A 20,161-nucleotide genomic window follows, 5' to 3' on the forward strand; every position below is an offset into this window, starting at 1 on the left:
TGTGTGTGTGTGTGTGTGTGTGTGACAGGCTGAGGCAGCTGACCATCAGGGGCTTTACAGCCAGGACCACTCATCAACTTATCTGTCACCTCCTCATCCTGGCTCTCCAGAAAGGCCACTTTATGTGGTTTCTGGGGACTGAACTTGAGTGGTCATGCTTACTCGGCAAACAATTTAACCCTCTGTACTGTAGAGGGCCTGTGGCAGAGTCTGACCACTGAGCTAAACCCCGTCACCTTGCCTAACTTCCACGCCATATCTCTTAGATGGGAAGCTCTCAAGGATGTGCAGACGGCTGGCATCTTTTCTGAACTGAAGGGCTGAGAATGCCCCTGGAGACTTACGGAGTAACCTTGGGTCCTCAGGAGTTCTGGCCTGAGCTGGCCCTGCCCACCTGCCTTTAGAGTGTGGAGCATCAACCTGTGCTGCAGGGTCACCCCAAAAGCTTCACTGTAGGTGCTGTGGACCCACCTTAGACCTCTCTGAGCTAGCCTGGATACACACTCCCATCACATGCACACACACACACACACACACACACACACACACACAGTAATAGCAATAATTTTTAAATAAAATTTTTTACAAAATTAAATGGTAATTGGGGCCGGGAAGACGGTTCCACAGGTAAGACTGTTTGCTACACAAGTGTGACCACGCCAGTTCAATGCTTAGAATTCACATTTAAAAACAAAAACAAAACAAAACCCACAAGCACTAGCATTTGTCTGTAACCCAGATGGAGGGCAGAGTCATTGGGACCCTCGTGAACCAGCCAGCCTGGGCTCTGTGCAAACAAGACAAACCCTCCCTAGTGGAAGGAGGGAATGGACTCCTGACAGTTGTCCTCTGACCTCCGTGTGTGCACCAAGTCATGTGCGTGTTCACATTCATATATATAGTAAACATTTTTTGCTTTGTTTTCCAAGATAGAGTCTCACCAAGTAGCCCTGGCTGTCCTGAAACTTACTCTGTAGACCAGGCTGGCCTAAAACTCAGAGATCCGCCTGCCTCTGCCCCCAACCCTCTCCCCGCCCCTCAATGCTGCAATGCTGAGATTATGTCATAAGGCCAACATAAACTTTTTTTTTTAAACAATTTGATTGGGAAACAAGGGGATGGGGAAGGTCTGCAGACACATCCTGAAAGAAGATGTATGAGGCAAGGAGAGACGACTCCTGGATGCTTAAACAAAGGCGCCTGAAAACCAGGAGGCTGGGATACAGCAGCCACAAAGGACCAAACGCAGAACCAAGTGCAGACAAGCAGGGACAAAGGCAGCAGTCGCGGCTGCTGGGAGGTGAAATGGCATTCCCACTTTAGAAAAGAGCCTGGCTGGCCCTGGGTGCCTTTGATCTTCCTTCCTTCTACCTCTCCACCTCCTCACTTTTTTTTTTTTTTTTTTTTGCGAAGGGAGTCTCAAGTACCCCAGGCTAGCCTCAAACTCCCCCATGTAGCTTAAGATGACCTTGAATTTCTAATCCACCTGCCTTTACCTCTTGACTGCTGAGGTTACAGGTAAGCCCCACATCACCCAGCCAATGGTTGCTGAAGATGAACCCAGGACACCCTTCCTGCTACCGACAGAGCTACAATTCCCTTCCATCAATTCCTTTCCTCCCCTCCCCTCCCCTCCTCTCCCCTTCTCTCTCTCCTTTTTTTCTTTTTTTGAGACATGGCTTTGCCCAGTAACCCTGATACTCACTGTGCAGACAGGCCAGCTCACAACTACTAAGAAGTCTCCTGCCTCAGACTTCCAAGTGTTGAGATTACAGGCTGTATTTCCATATTTGCCTATTTTTTCCCCTTCTTTTCTATCAGACTACAAAAGACAGATTTATCAGTCAGACTGCAAGAGAACAGGAGTGTGGAGGGGGTGGGGCGGCAGCAGAACTCCTAGCCTGCAAGTTTCTCTCTGAACTCTATACTGCCAAATTCAGCCATCATCCTGGCGAGATCGACTGTGAGCTGAAGTGTCCACACACCAACACCTGCACAAGGACACCCACAGCACTCTTGCTCACACGTCGTGAGCTTGGGGCCACTGAGATGTCCTCCATGAGTCTTTGGGCAACCCATGATGCAGGCTGTCACTCACACTGAAAAGGAGGTGCTGTTTCTCCCTGAGAAACCAGATGTTGTAGGGTACACCCACAATCCCTGCAGTAAGGAGGAGAAAGGATCAGAGCCCATCCTGGGCTAGATAGTGCATTATAGGCTAGTTTGGGCTAGCCTCAAAATACAAACATGAAAATGTCAATTGTGGGCTGGTGTGATGGTTCGGTAGGTTAGCAGCCCTGAAGACTTGAATTTGATCTTCAGAATCCACAGAAAGGTGGAAGGGGACAATGGCAATTCCACAGACTTGTCCTCTGGCCTCCACACTCTTGCTGGGGGCACAAACACACATAATAATAATACTTTAAAACCTCCAAAGCCGGCCGTGGCGGTGAATGTAATCAGAGCATGCAGGAGCTGGAGGCAAGGGGATCACCACACCTTTGAGGTCAGCCAGGGTTACACAGCAAGACCTGTCTCAACAAAGGTGACACAAGGCTGGAGCGACAGCTTAGCCACTAAGAGCCCTTACTGCTCTTGCAGAGGACCTGAGTTCAGTTCCCGTCAGCCCTTCAGGCAACTGACTCCCGAGGCCTGCAATTCCTGCTTCAGGGGGCCCAACAGCCCTGGCCCCCAAGAGCTCGTGAACACACGTGCAAGACAAGCACATATCCACATAAATAAATACATCTTTGGAGGAGGAGGAAGATGGCCATGGCATGAAGGAGGAGCCTTACACTCGTGCCAGGAAGAGAAGGGAACCATCTCTCCCCGTCCAAGTTTCCCAGCAGGATAATGCAACACTGCATTATTACAGGTCGGAGGTTCCCAGAAAAGAGAAGGGAGTGGGGGGAGCCTAAGCACAGCGGGTTTCAGGGCAGTGACATCACAATGGTAGACACCCATCTCACATCTGTCCAACCCACCAAAGCCCCACACCAGGGTGACCCCGCCTGACTGTGGACACCTGGTGGTGGTGTGCACCTGACAGGGTGCACTGTGGGGAGAGGGCTGTGGGAGGAGGCATGAGGGGTGGGAGAAATCTACTTTAGAAAAACAAAAATTCTGCTTAGCAGACCTGATGGTACAGGCCAGGAACCCCAGACTCTGTGTCCAAGTGGAAAAGGGAGAAAAATCCATTTAAAAGAGAGAGGAGGCCAGGCAGTGGTGGTGCACGCCCTTAATCCCAGCACTTGGGAGGCAGAGACAGGCGGATTTCTGAGTTCGAGGCCAGCCTGATCTACAGAGTGAGTTCTAGGACAGCCAGGGCTACACAGAGAAACCCTGTCTCAAAAAACCAAAAAAAACAAAAAACAAAAAACAAAAACAAACAAACAAACAAACAAAAAAAGGGAGAGAAAAGAGGACTTTGCCCGGCAGTGAAGCTCAGTGATAGAGCACTTACCCAGCATGCATGAGGCCCTGGGTTCCATCCACAGTGCCAGTACAGCAGGGGAAAAGATAATTTCTTTTTCAAATGAGAAAATTCTGTCCACGAAACTTTCATCCCAAAATTTATCCTGTCTACAAGAAATGCAGGCACAAGCTGGGCAATAGTGGTGCACGCCTTTAATCCCAACACTTGGGAGGCAGAGGCAGGCAGATTTCTGGGTTCGAGGCCAGCCTGGTGTACAGAGTGAGTTCCAGGACAGCCAGGGCTATACAGAGAAACCCTGTCTTGAAAAACCAAAAGAAAGAAAGAAAGAAAGAAAGAAAGAAAGAAAGAAAGAAAGAAAGAAAGAAAGAAAGAAAGAAAGAAAGAAAGAAAGAGGAAGAAAGAAAGAGGAAGAAAGAAAGAGAGGAAGAAAGAATGAAAGAGAGGAAGAAAGAAAGAAAGAAAGAAAGGAAGGAAGGAAGGAAGGAAGGAAGGAAGGAAGGAAGGAAGGAAGAAATGTAGGCACAAGGGATGGAGCAGAGACCTAGGGAATGGCCAACAAAAAACCGGCCCAGCCTGAGCCCCATCCCATGGTTAAGCACCAATCCCTGACACTATTAATGATACTGTTATGCTTGCAGACAGAAGCATGTTGTCCTCTGAGAGGCTCCACCCAGCAGCTGACTCAGACAGATGCAGACACCACAGCCAAACAGTGGACGGAGCTTGGGGACTCCTATGTTAGAATAGGAGGGAGGATTACTGGCCCTGAAGGCCATAGGAACACCACAGAAAACCAACTAACCTGGATCCTTGGGGCTCTCAGAGACTGAACTATCAACCAAAGACTATACACGGGCTGGATCTAGGCCTTCCTGCCCATATGTAGCAGATGTGCAGCCTGACCTTCCTGTGGGTCCTGAACTACTAGAGTAGGGGGTACCCCAAAAGCTGTTGCCTGTATGTGGGATATGTTCTAGCTTGGCTGCCTTGTTTGGCCTCAATGGGAGAGGAAGTGCCTAGCCTCACAGAGACTTAAAGTGGCAGGGTCGGGGGAAACCCAGGAGGCCCCCACCCACTCAGAGGAGAAGAGGAGGGGAATGGAGGAAGGATTGTGGGAGGGGGTGACCAGGAGGGGGCAGTGAGTGGGATGCAATGTGAATAAATAAAAAAATAAAATTAAATTTAAAAAAGAAAATTCAAATCTCTCCCTGGCTCCCAGACGCAGGGCCGGTCAGTTAGACGGATTGCTGGAGCCTCAGTTCTCTGACCACGGCAGATCCCAAGTTGATGCCATACGTGAGACAAAGCCCAAGGAAGCCTCCACTGAGGCAAATCCCACCATCTAACGTCCTGCGCAGAGCTGCCAGTGCCCTTCACCCACCTAGCAGAGTGGGCTGTGGGGGTTAAACTGTGCAAACCTGGTAAACCTCAGCCCTTCCAGCTGGTGTGTGTGTGTGTGTGTGTGTGTGTGTGTGTGTGCATGTCAGGTGGCTGTCCCCAAAGACAGGTGAATCTTATCTGCATAATTTGCCCTCTAAGCGTCCTGGGCCCTAAGCTGAACCCCCTAATAATTCCAGCTCCTCTTTCTGTAAGAAACCCCAGACTCTCTTCTTCAACAGTCCATGTTGGAATCTTCCCAGAGAGGAAGGGACAGAAACCAAGTAGAGTAGGGACTGCTGGGTGCCACTCGGGTTCTGAGACTCTGGATGAGTGTGTGTGTGTGTGTGTGTGTGTGTGTGTGTGTGTAACCCTGAATTTCTGATTCTCCTGCCTCTACCTCCCAAGTGCTGGTTTTACAGTTGTGTGCCATCACATTTGGCTTATGCAGTGCTGGGGTGGAGCCCAGGGGCCTCTGCATGCTGGAAAAGCATTGGGCAACAGATGCACAAACTAAGCTCTCACACACATTTCTACTAGCTGTAGATGACACTGCCTGGGCTCCAATATACCTAGGCCCTTGTCCCTAGCTTGGCAGAGAGAGGACAGAATTCCTCCACCCCTGGGACACCCTCGGTACCTCAAGTCTATGGAGAACCATGCTGGAGGGACCCACTTTGGGGATGCTGTCTCCGGGGCTCTTAGTCCTGTCCTTGTCACGTGCAAGGTGAGCCCTTCTGACACACACAGGCGATTTGGATCTTCACAGCCTTTCCTGAGCTCCAGTCAGCCTCAGCCTTGTGCCACAGGCAATACAGCTTGGGGATGCTAGCCGAGTCTCCACTGTGCCCGGGCATGGCTATGTAGCCTTGAAGAAACCGACTGGAGGATAGAGAAGCAAGGCAGAGCCTTCCAAAAGGAGAAAGGGAGGCCTGCACAGTGTGTTATAGGTAGCAGCGGCCCCTAAGACAGAGACTATTAGCTGTTGCCACAAAGCAGGGTGCCAATGAGACTCCCTGCTGACCCAGATTTCATCCAGAGAAGACTACAGTGGCTCTGCAGGCAGACACACGGGCTGTTGGGGTTGGAGAGGAAAGGCTAGTGGCCTGAGGGCTGCACCTCCAGCAGGAGCCCCAGGATGGAGCCCCGCCCCCAGGGTGTCCCTGCCCCTGCTCTCTGCCCAGGCTTTCCATCAGTCTGCTATGCCAAGGCTGAGGGCAGGCTTGGGACTCTATAGCTGTTCCCTGAAACAGGCAAAGCTCTCCTGGGAGGGTGGAGTCACAGATGCACTTCTCACTCCATCTTGGCATCCAAACTGCCAGCAAAGGACCAGCTAACCAGTCCTACTCTCCCTGTCCCACCCCAGGGTGGGCTGGGGGCAGAGGGACAGGGTTTCTGTTTGTTTTTTTGCCTTAATATGGAGTTAGTTAGGGTTGTGGCACTCCCTCATCCCTAGGCTGAGGAGATGAAGGTCCTTTGGGACTAGCAGCTGCCAGGCATGTCTGCATGCTCAAATAGTTCTCTCTTTCCAATGTAGGAGCTGCCAATAATCGTAATGGAAATCACAATAATAATGATAATGACGATGATTATGATACTGGCAGGTATGGTAGCTTCCTGTCTCACAACCTTCATCTCTGGGACTGCTGTTGCCAGTGCCTCACCTACCCAGTTAAGCCACTGAGTTCCAGAGAGGGAAGCCTTTTGCCCCAAAGAGCTACGTGATGCCACCCTGGTTCCATGGCCTCCCTAGATCTACTTTTCTGGGTGCTTAGATGCATAGAGAAATCGCTGTGGCAACAAGCCCTCAGGAAGATATGGTTTCCTGACTGCACATCATATCTATCTTTAGAAATTGGGACTGTAGAGGGAGGAACACTGCAGGTCCCCAGGGTGACCACCAAACCTGAGAGCTCTCAGAGCCCAGAAGCCTTGTGGGGAGACTCTGAGATTACCCCAGTGTGCCAAAGGGGGACCCTTTCCATACCACTCTCTTGAGAACAGGGCTAGCCTGGCATGCCTCCTTCTCTGGCAGAGTTCCAGCCTCACCATCCATCCTGCCCTCAGAGCCTGACTTACACTTCCATTTGGAGGTTGCAAGAAAGAAGGCAGACAAGAGAGCCCATAGCACTGGGCAGAGGAGGCTCATCAGGCCCTCACCCTTCGTCTTTGATACTCCCATTCTATGAATGTCTTTCCTCCTGCCATCTGTTCCCAAACTGGAGCTACTACGTCATTGGAGAGGGGACCTGCTCTAGTCACCACTTATGCCTTTGGGCCCTGGGCAGCAAAGGTAGTAAGACCTTCGATCAACACCAAAATGAATGCAAAGATCACATCCACCCAAATATTCCAGCAGCCCAGGCCAAGCAGGGACATATGTGTCCTATGCACGGTGGGAGGCTTCGTGCGGCTCTGGGGACACAAAGCCATCTTATCCACAGATCTGAAAACAGCAATTAATCTCTCATTTGAATTTTTAACCTCAAACACCACATTATAAAAATAGTTGCGCTGTATTTTGGGGATGGGATTTGTCATGAAATTAGCTACGGTTACATGGATGCCACAGACAAGAAAGCAACATATGCCTCTGTCCGCATGGCAGCAACCAGCAAGGCCAGACTAAAACAGCAAGGGGTTTCAGCACGATAATGCTGTCCCCTCTGAGAGGACCTGGGCCACAGGGCAAGCTGAGCCGGGGTCCAGGGACTGTGTCCAGTGGGTTGGGAAGCACTGGGCTGGAAAGTAGGTACCTGCAAAACCACCAGGCAGATTGTGGGACTTGGGAACCTTTCCTTGGTCAACCCCACCCCCAGCAGACTACACTGTGTCTGCCCCTCCTCAGAGTGTCAGAGAGAGGGAACCAAACTGTAAGCTGTGTGTGTTTCTGTGCACCTGCTGGTGCCAGACAGACTCATGGCTTCTCCCACCCTACAAGTCTCCAGAGCTCCTCTGAATGTCCCTAATGTGGGGACAGCTCCGATCTTAGAGCAGAGGCCAGGGCTGGGCAGGGCTGGTGGGCAGCTCCTCTGGAGACTGAGTAACCCAAAAGGCTCAGGGCAGCTGTTATCACTTTAGACTATTGGTAATTGTGAGAACCCCACCTCAGGGATAGGGAGCTGCTGGTTTCACACTCCAGACACCCACAAATGTGGGGAACTATCCCCTGTGCACATGAATGGGAAATCTTTTCTCTCTCTTCTCTCTTAGCACTGAAGGTAGAACTCAGGGGCCTCAGCTTCCATCATGGTAGGAAGGGCTACTACTGAGCTACATCCCTAACCCTTGTTCTACATTTTTTTTTGACACAGGCTCTCATAAAATGGCCCACACAGACCTTGAGCTCAAAATCTTGCCTCGGCCTCCTGAGTACCTTTCACTATAGGTCTGTGCCACCAGGCCTGGCTCTAACCATGGTAATCTAATCTGTTGTTGTTGCTGCTGCTGCTTTTGTTGTTGTTGTTGAGACAGAATTTCTCTGTGTAGCCCTGGCTGTCCTGAAACTAGCTCAGTAGACCAGGCTGGCCTCGAACTAAGAGACTTGCCTGCCTCTGTCTCTCAAGTTCTGGGATTAGAGGTATGCACCACCACTGTCCAGCAATAATGGCCAATCTTGAAGGAAACACTCTTGGACCATCTCCTGCCTCTCATTCCTGCTTCTGGGACAGACAGGTTCCTCTCCTGCCTAAAGCCTCTGCATCTTTCCCTGCTTCCCCAGAACCCCCGGACCCCAACCCCTAGCTACCTTACTCTAACTTTAGGTCTCTTCTGAGACTCTGTCTTCTCCAGAACACCTTCTTCAGTTGTCCCTCTGGTAGGAGTTAGGCAGCCCCTTCACCCCAGAGCCCAGCCTAGGCTTGGCATGTGTGATACCCTCAACAGACAGGCAAGGAACAAGGGAAGGGATAACAGGGACCCCACCCTGACTTCCAATGCCTTGAAATAGAAACTAGAGCCCTCAAGATCCCCCCTACCCCTGAAAGACCCAAATCTGCAGCCCCAGCAACAGTTATATTTAAATAATGAACCTGATTTCAGCTACTATTAGATCTGGATCTTTCCTTTCTCCTTCCTGATGAAACCAGAGCAGCAGTTTTTACTTCTTGTCTCCAGTCATTTCCCGCTTAGAGTCCTGACACTTCCCTCTGTGGGCTGTGGTACCCAGAGAACCAGCTCAGCAGGAGAGTTTGGCCTCCCAATTGAAACAGGATGTCTTAAAGAAACTCTACCCAGCTTCCCTCCTCCAGCACAGCACAACCCCAGCCTCAGGCAGGCCCAGCCGGGAGCCCAGTGACTCTCTCACAGCAGATTCTTGGTGGGAAGGGGACAGACAGAAAGAAATCCAACCTTGGCAGCATACAGAAAGAGGACTCGGTAGCAACCTGGCCATCTGCAGCCTCGGACAGCGGACAGCGACATGGCTGCAGTGCTCCCTAAACATTCCCTGGGTAACCATGGAGAAGTCACTCTGGTTTTCGAGCTGGGACATGGGGCACCCTGCTCTACCTCACCATGGGCTGCCAGGACAAACCAGCCGTGGGCAGAGTGCAGAGGGCTAAGGAGAAGCAAGACTATACTGCCCTCCTGCTGGGCTCCAAGCCCTCAGGGACAAAGTCTGGCCAGGTCATGGTAAACGCCAGCACAGTGCCTGTGTGCAGAATGAATAATGACCAAATAAAGGATTGCCACTTACTTCCTTAAAGGAGCAGGCAGAGCTGATGCTGGCGAGGAAGCAGTGACAGAAGAATGACAGTCCCCTATCACTGTCTCTCGGGACAGCAGGGGATCCTTTGTGTGGCTTGGCCATGAAGAGAAGAAAGGCAAAATGTCTGTATGAAGTCAGTGCTGGGATGTCCTGAGCTCTCCCTAGTGCAGGAAACAGGCCCGTCTTCTCCACATTTGATCTGTGGGGCTCACACTGAGACTTCTGCTGGCCTTCAACCTTCTGGGCCCTAGCAATGGGTCGCTCTAGCTTCTGGAGACCAGGATTGGTAGTGAAGGGGGCTTTTACAGGGCACCAGGCTTCTATAAGGGCACGAGAGCCACCATCCCGCCAGCTCTGGAGACTAAACTCACTCTGTGTGTGCGTGTGTGTGTGTGTGTGTGTGTGTGTCTAACTGTGTCTGTGTCTGTGTGTAGGGGACAGCAAGAAACCTTCTGAGGAACACAACGCTATCACACCGCTGGCCCAGAGCCTGGCCAGGACTCAAAACTGGATTTCTAATTTCTAGTGATAATCCTATATCATGCCTAAATGTCGGGGTTATGGTGTCTGTCATCCAGTAACCCCGACTTCTTGCATACAGACCCTCAGATTACAAATCCTTACCAGTGAGAAGGGAGAGTGAATGGCCAAGCCTGAAAGACACCAGGAAAAAGCAGCTCTTGGCCTCACTGCCTGTGGGCAAGCCTGGGGTGGGAGCAGCCCTAACCTGCACCCCCGCACACTGGGTGCCCACTGGCTAGCCCAGCCACCCAGAGTCCATCTTGAGAGCATTAGGGCTGCTGTGAACAGATGTTTTCTGTTACTGGTTATTTGTTAGTCTAATGAAAGGAGGTGTGCTGGCTTTCAAGACCTGGATGGTCTGTGGGGGTTTTATGTGGGAAGCCTTCGCAGAGCTCTGGCGGCGGGGAGGCTGCGAGGCCCCTGCCAGGCGCGCCCACCCCGCGGCTCTGCTTTGATTCCGAGGTTTGCAGCCATCCGCGTGGTAATTCCAGCCCTGGTTAAATGTCATTTTTAATAACGCCATCCCTGGCATGTAAACGGCTTCACCCAAGGCAAGAAGGGAGGCTGTCATGGGGGAGGGGGCGGTGGTGGGAAGGATGGGGAGACAGGAAGGAGGTGGAACTGATGGAAAGAAATGACCCCACTGGGGACTGTAATACACATCCCCAGGGGATCGCCCTTAAAGGGAGCCACAGGAGGTGTGATGGAAAAGGAAGGGTGGCAGAGAAGAGGGACCTTGGGATGATAGAAACCAGGGCGATAGAGAACCCAGCTCCATGATGAGCCCCAGCTGAACCCTGGACGCCACACCTGGGGCGGGAGCAGGGTCAGGACACTGAGGATCCAGCCAGGACTCTACTCCATCACAAGCTTTATCCCAACCTCTCAGGATGCCTTGGGCTGGTCCAGGGCAGGTGCTTAGGCAATGTCAAACACTGGGTAGATGAAAGCAGCTATCTATCTAGCCCTTGGGGCTCTCTTGCTGAGTAGTCACCCTTCCAGATCCTTCAACTCCATGTTTCCATAGCACCTTACACAACTGCTCTGTCACCAAGAAGGCTGTTTCTCAGTCAGTAAAACAGAGGCGGCAATGGATGCAGTTGGCTCTGGAAGATCATTAGCAGGGTATAAAACCCCCCTGGGGGCTGACGGTGGCTGCTGCTCAGTTGATGAGGGCTTTGCCTGGCATGCACAGGTCCCCAGGCTCACTGCACAGCACATCTATAATCCTAGCCTTTGGGCTGTGGAGGCAGGAGGATTCATCTGGGGTCAAAGTCATTCCTGGTTATACAGTGAGTTCTAGCCCCGCCTGGGCTACATAAGACTCTGGCTTTAAAAACTAAATCAAACTAAATAAACACAAAATCTTGCAGCTAGGTGACTTAATATCCAGGTACCCAGGTCTGTGATCAGGAACTCTGATTCCCCAGAGTCTGGGAATACATTTCCATCAGCTTCACAGATGGAATCTTGTTATGTCCAGAGACAGGTGGTCCAGCCATTTGATTCCACCCACGAGGTGCAGAGGCTGGGCTCGGAGGCTGGCCAGGCTTCAGGTGGAAGGCTGGGTTAGATCAGGTGGGAACTCAGATGTTCTGACCCCTGTATAGAAACACCCACAGCATCTTCTTGAGCAGCAATGTCACAGAGATGGTACGCTCACACCTGACATATCTGGAGCTGCTGAGGAGTTTATTCTGGTCTAGGGCTGGAGGGAACAGGGCCCCTCTATGGAAGCTTCTAGGCTACCCAGCTCTAAGCCCAATGCTCCTCTGCTATCTTACACCAGGCTGTTCTTTGAAGACTTCAGCTCAGGCCAGGCCACTGCTCGGTCTTTCAGGCCCCCTTTCCTAGACCCTCCCACAGCCCTACCAGCGAGACCAGCGATGTCCTGGCTGCCCATCCCACACACAGGCAAGCAGAATCCATCTTAAAGTCCCAAGCTAATCTCTTCCAGAGTGTGTTTTATTTTTAGGGGCACAATAAAAAATATCATTACCCATAAAGGGCCCCATTTGGATGGTGTCCTGTCATCACCAGCCCTCTGCCCCCCCACCACCACCGAGAGTAGGCCAGGGAACAAACAGATGTGGAAGAGACCCAAGCTTGGGGCCAGCAGGACATCAGTGCTCTGATCTCCAGGACAACTAGAGAAGCTGTGTTCTTGGCCTCTGGGTTTCTCTGCTGTGTTTGGTAAATCCTTAAGCCGTGGATGGTGGCTGTGGCCTCTTACTTGACAGCAGATAGCTCAGCTCCTGTCAGTCTGACAAGCCTGCCCCTCCCTGATGGCTCAGTGTGTGCTGCTGATGACACCCAGTCTGTGGCCCTGACCACCACAAGGGCATATGGAGACACGCCCTCCCTCAAGCTCTGAACAGGAAGCCTCTCTCCTACTCAACACCTCCTAAGAGCACTTAACCCATGGCTCATGTAGCCAGGTATGTCTGCTCTGACACTGTCTGGGGGCCTGAGCCAGCCTCACCCAAAGCCTGGTGGGACTATTTAGACCAGCTGGAGCCTCACAGTGGGTGTGTAAGCATGCACACACCAGGTGAGGCATGTGTGCATTAGTCTGCATGCCACTCTGTGATTGTGAATCCAGGACAGACAGCATGTGGTCCTGAAATGCTAGCAGGTGACAATGTTCTCACCCCTAAACTACAACAGAGAGAAAAATGGAGAGACAGGCTTGTTAGCTCAAGAACCTTCTCTACTGCGAGCGGAAGGCTCATTCCCAGATGGAAAGATAGCATTTGGGAAGAGAGCTGCAGGTAGCCAGTCTTTTCTTAGCAAACTACACTCTATCTGCTCTATGCCAGCTCCTGCGTGGGGGTCAGCAGGGCAGGTTGGCAGGGCCTGAGACCAAAGGACTGGAGTTGTGGGCAGACAGAAGACTGGACAGATAGGAAGCAGGGGCTAGGGGAACAGCCTCCTGTCACATTGCCATCTTTGGCTGGGGATGGGTGTTGGGAAGGGAAGAGACAGGGACCTTCATGCTTCCTCCCTAAACTACCCCTGGACACCCAACTCTCCTCCATGCCTGTGGCACGCGGCTGGATTCCTTCTGTTTTCTCTCTTTCTCCCCTTACTATCTCATGGCCCCTGAGTGCAGCCGCACCTGTCAGAGCATGCGAGGCAGCCCTGGTCAGGCCACTTCCATATTTCCAAGGCTCCACTGATGACTTGGGACTGAGCAATTGGGCTTTGGGACAGGACATACCTGTGTTAGAATCCTATGTGGAACTAGAGTGAGCTACCTTGTCACATAACTGGTATTCTCTGAGCCTCAGTTTTCCTCTCTACAGAGTGGGGAATAGTCAAAGGACGTGTGTCACAGTCACAGGGTTGGAGAGAAGACAAGGCAGGTGGGACTTCAACACGTGACGCTTGGCTGAGGTGCCTCTGGGTTCCTAGCCACTCCCCCTACATGCCTCTCACTGCCTTCAGTTCCATCCCTACAGAGTCCTGCCTGTCCCTCTCCCAACAGGGCAGCAACCACAATCTGCCTCTTTTTGGATACAGGTTTTCATGTAGCCCAGGCTGACCTTGAACTCAAGATGTAGCTGAGACCGACCTTAAACTCCTCATCTGCTTGCATCTACTGCCCCTGTGCTAGGATTGCTGGTATGCACCTAACTCACTGTGCCGGGGGTCAACGCTGGGTTTTGTGCATGCTAAGCAAGCACTCCACCCACTAAGCATCCCCAGTCCCCTAGTATCTCTTCCCTAGGACAAGTCCTCCCTACCATCACACCCCTCCCCAGGACGAGCCAGCAGACATCCATCCATCCCATTGGTCCTCCGGTCCCATTTCCCACCTCCTCAGCTCTTTAGCTCCCAAGCCCCACAGCCAGTCTCCCTAGCACCCAGAAACCCCTACTCGTAGCTTCTCTCACCCACATACAAGGCTGTGCTGGAGAGAGAGGCCTGGACTTGGAGTCCCAAAGCCAACTTGGCATCCTTTCCCAGCTGTGAGACCTTGGCCAGGTTGCTCCACCTCTCTGGGCCTTCAAATTGTGAGAGCCATAAGCTCTCTAAGTATGTCATGGAGCTGTCTGGAAATTCTGTATTGAGCAACTACTATGTGTCACATAACTGTTTAGGGCTTGCCTCATCCCCATAAGGAACAATCCTTGGTCCCATTCCACAGGTGACAGGCTGACAAGATGGCTCAGTGTATAAAAGTACTTGCTTGTAAACCTGGCAACCTTAGTTCAATGTTCAGATCAGTTTGATGTCCATATTGCTCTCTAGAACCCACAGTGAAAGGAGCAGCTTGGGCTGGGCTCACCAGGATGTGTAAAAGACAGGAACCTTTCTCCCCTATCTTTGGAGCCCTTGGCCATCTTTGGAACTAACCAAAGGGACCAGCAGGAAGCTGCCTCGGCCTCCTTCTGCAGACTCCAATCTAGAGCGAAGCTTGGCATGGTGACACTGATCCACCATAGTCCAGAGCAAATCTGGATGCAGTTTCCAAGGCACGGGGCAGAGGGTGAGTGCTTTCTTGAACCTGCCCTTGGGTCTCCAGCTTGACTCCACATGACCTAATAATTCCATGCAGAGAAACAAACCTCAAAGAATCCTAAGCCTTTGAACCTGTACTGACATTCACAGCACCACTACCCATAACCCATGTCTGCTCATGAGAAAAATGACAAACAAAATATGATCTGTCCATCCAGTGGAATATCATTCAGCCTTGAAAAGGAAAGAAGTGTGGACACATGATACACGGATGAGCTTAGATGCTTTCTGAACAAACTGAGCCAGATGCCGACGACCACACTGCAGACGGGCTGAAGTGCACTAATCTCTGAAACCCACTGATTACCCAGCATTTCCAGGTAGCCCCATGGTTCTGTTTGTCAAGGGGAAGGAACAGGTCCTCCACCTAACCTAGGCTCACTCCAATTACCAACTGCCACTCAGCTCACAAAGGCCTAGCTCCCCTGAGTCCTTGGATTTCAGGTGTCCCGGCACCCAACATCAGATCCTCTTGAGAGTCCCCATGGCAACCCAGAGTCCTGTGCTTCTCCAAACAGGTACCAGCTCTGAGCAGGGCCCAGCCTGTCCTGACTCAGGCCTCTCTGCTTAGCTCCTGGGGCCATGTTTATTTTCTCAGCATGTCCATGGCCTGGTTTCCGCCCTGGCCACAGGAGGGAATGGTTTAAAGAAACTCGAGGTTATTAATGTGGTTTCTTTTGTTGTATGCCATCGCAAAGGCAGTGAACGCAGGTTTATTTTCCTAACGTGCTTGGCATAGCTCAGCATTTGATTCAGAAGGAACCCGAGACCCTGGTTTGTTCTGAGTCACTAGCAAAGCCACAGCTTAAAAAGCCAGTTCTGGGGGGGAGGGGAGGAGGGAGGGAGCAAAGCCTTGGTAAGTCATTGGCAGACTTAGGCTGGATCTACTGGTGGCTTTCAAAAACAAAAGAAATGTAGTTTGTTGCTGGTAGTAGTGGTGGTTGTTTGATTGGTTTGTTTTTGTTTTGTTTAATTAGCAGGACGAAAATAAGAGTTATTATTCATTTGAGCCCCCATAACCTGTATTTTTCTATTGGGGGGAATAAACTATTAGGGGGAAAAAACTCCACAGAAGCCACAAGAAGATTGGTTTTCAAGAATGTCTGTGTCCTGGAAGTGCTGAAGGCTCAGGATTAGAGAGTTAACAGTAAAGCCCATGGCCCATGTGTGCTGCCTCGGGGGTGAGTCCTGGCCCATGTGTGCTCCCCCGGGGTCGAGTCCAGGCACTCAAGTCTATCTCCCTTCCTCCCTTCCTTCCTCCTTCCTATGTTGGGGACAGAACCATGGCCTTGTACACCCCAGGGCTCGAAGCTCATCCCCCCAGCTGATACCTCTTTCCAGCAGTTTGCTCTGGGCTCACCAGGATGTAAAAAAGACAGGTCCCTCCTCCCCTATCTTTGGAATCCTTGGTACTGTGAAGCCACCAATCCATGGCAGTAAGAAGGGACAACTAACCAAGGGGACCCAAGGGGACCAGCAGGAAGCTGCCTCGGCCTCCTTCTGCAGACTCCAATCTAGAGCAAAGCTTGGCATGGTGACCCTGAACCACCATAGTCCAGGGCAAATCTGGATGCAGTTTCCAAGGCACGGAGCAGAGGATGAGTGCTTTCTCGAACCTGCCCTTGGGTCTCCAGCCTGGCTCTACCTACATCTAGCATACCCTCTGTCCTCAAACACCCTAGTGTGCACGACGCTGTACCTCAGTAAAGGCCTGGCAGTTCTTGTGGGCTTTCAGGGACTGTGGCCAGATCCTGGGGCTCCAGGGGGCACCAGTACCCACCCAGCTTCCTAGTGGCCACCAATGGCACCATCTGCACACTTGCTCCTCTGCTGACACTTGCAGTCTGGGATTATGGGGTGGGGAGGGCTTCCATTTGGGGACTAGCTACATGACAAAGGAGTCAGACTTTGTGCTGTCTGCTCCCTTCCAGGGCCAGTGCCTCTGCTTCCTCACCAGACCTCTTCCTTGGTCTACCCCTTCCTTCTCTCCCATCACCTTAATTTTCTTCTTAATTTTCTTCTGTCCTGCCCCACACCCCTCAGTCATCAAGGTGAAACGAGAGAACTCCGAGCTCTATGGCACCCCGCTCTACCTCTGGCCTGAGCGGCCCCCTTCCCTCTCCTTTTCCATCAAGGATCTAAAAGCTGACTCCCAGGGCTGTCAGCTCAGTCATCATCCATCACCCAACACCCGAGGGAAGAGAGCGGCCAGGCCCCTGCAAATGCTGGGAAGTGGTCACCAGCACAGAAGGCAGGGGCCTTCCTGGGGCTGAGTACCATGCCTGCCTGCTAGCACTGGGGGTTTATCAGAAGGTGCTCTGTGGATGTCCCTGGACACATGTGCTCACAGCCTTTCTTTGAGACAGTGCCATTGTCTCCTCTGACTCCATAGGAAGCCCTTTTGTCTGAAAGCAGAGGCTCTCAGCTTGCTTGAGCACCCCTCTAACCCTGACCCTCCACAGGAAGTGGAGTCCTTGAGGTGGATGGGAAGGTGTGGGGTGGGGTGGGTACCAACCCCTGCTCTGTCCGCTCTCTACACACTGTTTGGGGATAGACAGGTGTCTCATCCATCCAGTGGGACAGTACAGTCTCAGAGCTAGGGGACAGAAGTGTTTGCCCCAGACACCCCTCTCCAACCCCTTGGTGATCTTTGGTGACTCTGGCCCTCCCACTGTCCTGCTCCTCACTGAAACTATCCAAACTGGGACTTCTGCTTCATTCTCAGCCCTCATTCTGCCTCACCTCCCCCAAATCCACCCCTACATCTGTATTTCCCAGTAACTCCCTCTTCTTTGAAAAGCTGAAGTGAAGACTCTATAATCCGGTGTGTGTGTGTGTGTGCGTGTGTGTGTGTAGGGGTGGTATTTTTAAAGCCCCTTCCAGATGACCTTTAACCTCTTCAGGGGAACCAGGCCTAGCTAGCTGTCATCTGAGAGTTCCTCCACCCCAAACTGAAGGGTGTGGTTGTGCAGATATCTCCACCCCCACCCCCCCACAAACCCTCTGAAGACCTGTCTTAGCTCAAAGGTCCTAAACTAAGTTTGGCTTAGAGGCTCGGCCCCTCCACAGCCTCAGTTTCCCCCAACAGCGACGATGCCAGCTTCTGAGGGTAGGTGGTTATGGAGTGCAAGGGAAACCAGCTTTCCCCAAGTCACACATCCTCAAGACCTTAAGTGGATCTGGTTCAAAGAGGGTCTCCTCCGAAGAAAGAACAGCAGCTCACCACTGGGCTGCGGTTTCTGGAATCGAGGCTCCCGCTGAGAACAAGCCAGTCCTCCAGTGCCCACAGCTGGGATTCTGCAGCTACGGGGTCCCTGTAGCTGGGGTCCACAGCCACAGTCTCGCAAACTCTGTGTCCCACAACCCAGGGATCCCACAGCCAGGATCCTGTAGTTCATGGGTCTCTGTAGCTGAGATCTTGGAGTCGTGTAATCCCACAGTCACAGTCTCACAAGACTCCACCAACTTAAAGTTCCAGCGCTAGTGGATCCCGCAGCCAGTGAACCCCACAGCCCGAGTTCCTTAAGGAAGGGGTCCCTTAACCCCGAGTCCCGCAGCCCGAGTCCCGCTGCCCCTGCCCGGTTCCCACGCCGCGCACTCACCGTCCTGCGGCGCCGCCTCGCTGCCGCTGCTGCCCCCGGACGGTTCGCGCGCCGCTCCCTCTCGCGCCTCGGGCCCCGGCACCGGCCCCGCAGCCCTGCGCCCGGCAGCCGCCACCTCCTCCAGGTCCAAGAGATGGCTCACCGAGAAGTTTTTGCGCGCCTGGGCGCAGTCACCGGGTGCGGGCGGGGGCCCCGGGCCGGGCGCTGGCGGGTCCAGGGCGAAGGCGGCGGCCGCGCTGTCCATGCCCCGGCCGCGCCTCTGCCGGCCGCCGCCGCCTCCCGCTGCTCGCTGCGCCGGCTCTCAAGTCAGTCTGTCGGGGACCCGAACTTTCTGCCCTCCCCTACGAGCCGGTCGCTAGCTAGCCAGCGGCCCGGGCCACACGCCCCTTGTCGGGGCGGACCTCGCCCCCAGCTCCCCTCCCCGCGTCCTGCGCCGTCCGGCGGGAGGCGGGGCCAGGACGGGGTCCTCGGACTCTCGGATGCAGTTTAGGGGTGCCCAAATCCCGCGGAGGTGTCTTTAAATCCCCCAACCAGAGTCCCTGGAGGTGATGGGTGGGGAATCCGCCTCTGTATGTTGCATATTGGGGGTGGGGCACTCTATGAAAGTTGACGGGTCCTGTCCCCTCCAGTCCACTCCTCCTTAGACAGGGTCCCATATTTTGCAGATTAGCCTCGAATTTGCTACGAAGCCAAGAACGGCCTTGAAAGCTTTCCGGCTTCTCCCTCATTGTTCCCACTCTGAAGGAAAGAATCAGATGTTTTCGAGGACCACCCTGTTCCCTCCATGCTGAAAGGAAGATTCTGGGATGGAGGCTGGGCCTTTTCTCTCATGTCGCAGTAGGTGACACTTATGGGCCTGTCCCCAGAAGCAGTTCTCCTAAGGAAAACCACGTTGGGAGGGGAGAGCTTCCGGATTCTGGGGTGCACAAGGGAGAGGCTCAGCCAGGGTGACAGATGAGTGACAGCAGAGGGGAAGACAAACGAGGTCTGTTTTTTTATGTAACTTTTTCAAGGAAGCCCAGAGAAATAGCAGCGGGTGAGAAGAACGGAGACTCTTCAGTGCTCCAGTTTCTTATCCTAAAACTGCCTTCTGCCCCCTTGCTACTGCCAGAGAGGCATGAAGTCATAGCACCAAAAAGAACTTCACCGGGGTCTTCAGGGAGGACAGCAGAAAATCCTCCCGAGACCCACCCTGAAGGACTCCCAAGAGACTCTGACCCACCCCTGTGGCACCCTGGGTCTCTTCCCAGGGACACAGGGAGACTACAAAGGGTCCGGGAGATGATCTAGCTTCCGTTCCATTGCAGGGCAGAACAGAAAAGGCTAAAGCTCCTTCTAGTGCTGGGAGACCCACTGAAGTCGCTCCGTCCAAGCTGTTATTTACTATGCAAAGTGAGGCCCAGAGCCTATATGATGAATTAGGGTCTGGGGGCGCTGTAGTCACGGTCGTATCCTTCATCTACTCATGTAGTCACCATTCGGCTCCGTTCAGAGCACACAGAACAGAGATGTCCTACATCAATGCTCTTGATCTAGCCTCTTGTGTTCACATCAAGACCATGCTTGGACCCTGAGCAAGTATGTTAGCCCCTACTTTGCTTGATTGCTGAATAAATTATCAAGAGGAGTAAAGCAGTGGAGATGAGGGCTGGGGAGATGGTTCAGTTGGCAGAAATGCTTGCTGTGTGAACAAAATCCAAGTCAAGGCCGATCACAGTGGCACCTATAATCTCAGGGCTCCTATAGCAAGGTAGAAGGCAGAGAGCTAGAGAAAGATGGCCCTGTGGTTAGAGTGCTTCCTGCTCTTACAGAAGACCAGAGGAATTCTCAGCATCCATGTTGGGAAGCTTACAACTACTTGTAATTCCAGTTCCAGGCAGATTCAACTCCTAGGCAGGCCCTAGCACTCACATGCACGAGAGAGAGAGAGAGAGAGAGAGAGAGAGAGAGAGAGAGAGAGAGAGAGAGAGAGAGAGAGAGAGAGGAGGGGGA

The 20,161-nt window shown here is 52.6% G+C and overlaps 1 protein-coding gene across 2 annotated transcripts in view; it reads right to left on the minus strand.

Annotated features, from left to right (window-relative positions):
* The window catches only part of Prrx2 (paired related homeobox 2), a 34,900-nt gene extending 16,333 nt beyond the window's left edge, over positions 1 to 18,567 (minus strand). The window contains exon 1 of one of the 2 annotated variants that reach the window (XM_028757161.1): positions 18,157 to 18,567. In XM_028757161.1, the coding sequence (XP_028612994.1) occupies positions 18,157 to 18,413 (257 nt within the window). In that variant the 5' untranslated portion in view covers positions 18,414 to 18,567. The remainder of the gene's footprint in view (positions 1 to 18,156) is intronic. The other variant, XM_028757160.1, reaches the window with a different exon arrangement.
* Between the last annotated feature and the right edge of the window lie 1,594 nt (positions 18,568 to 20,161).

This window comes from Grammomys surdaster, unplaced genomic scaffold (genome assembly GCF_004785775.1).
Source record: "Grammomys surdaster isolate TR1022 unplaced genomic scaffold, NIH_TR_1.0 126133, whole genome shotgun sequence".
Classification (NCBI taxonomy): Eukaryota; Metazoa; Chordata; class Mammalia; order Rodentia; family Muridae; genus Grammomys; species Grammomys surdaster.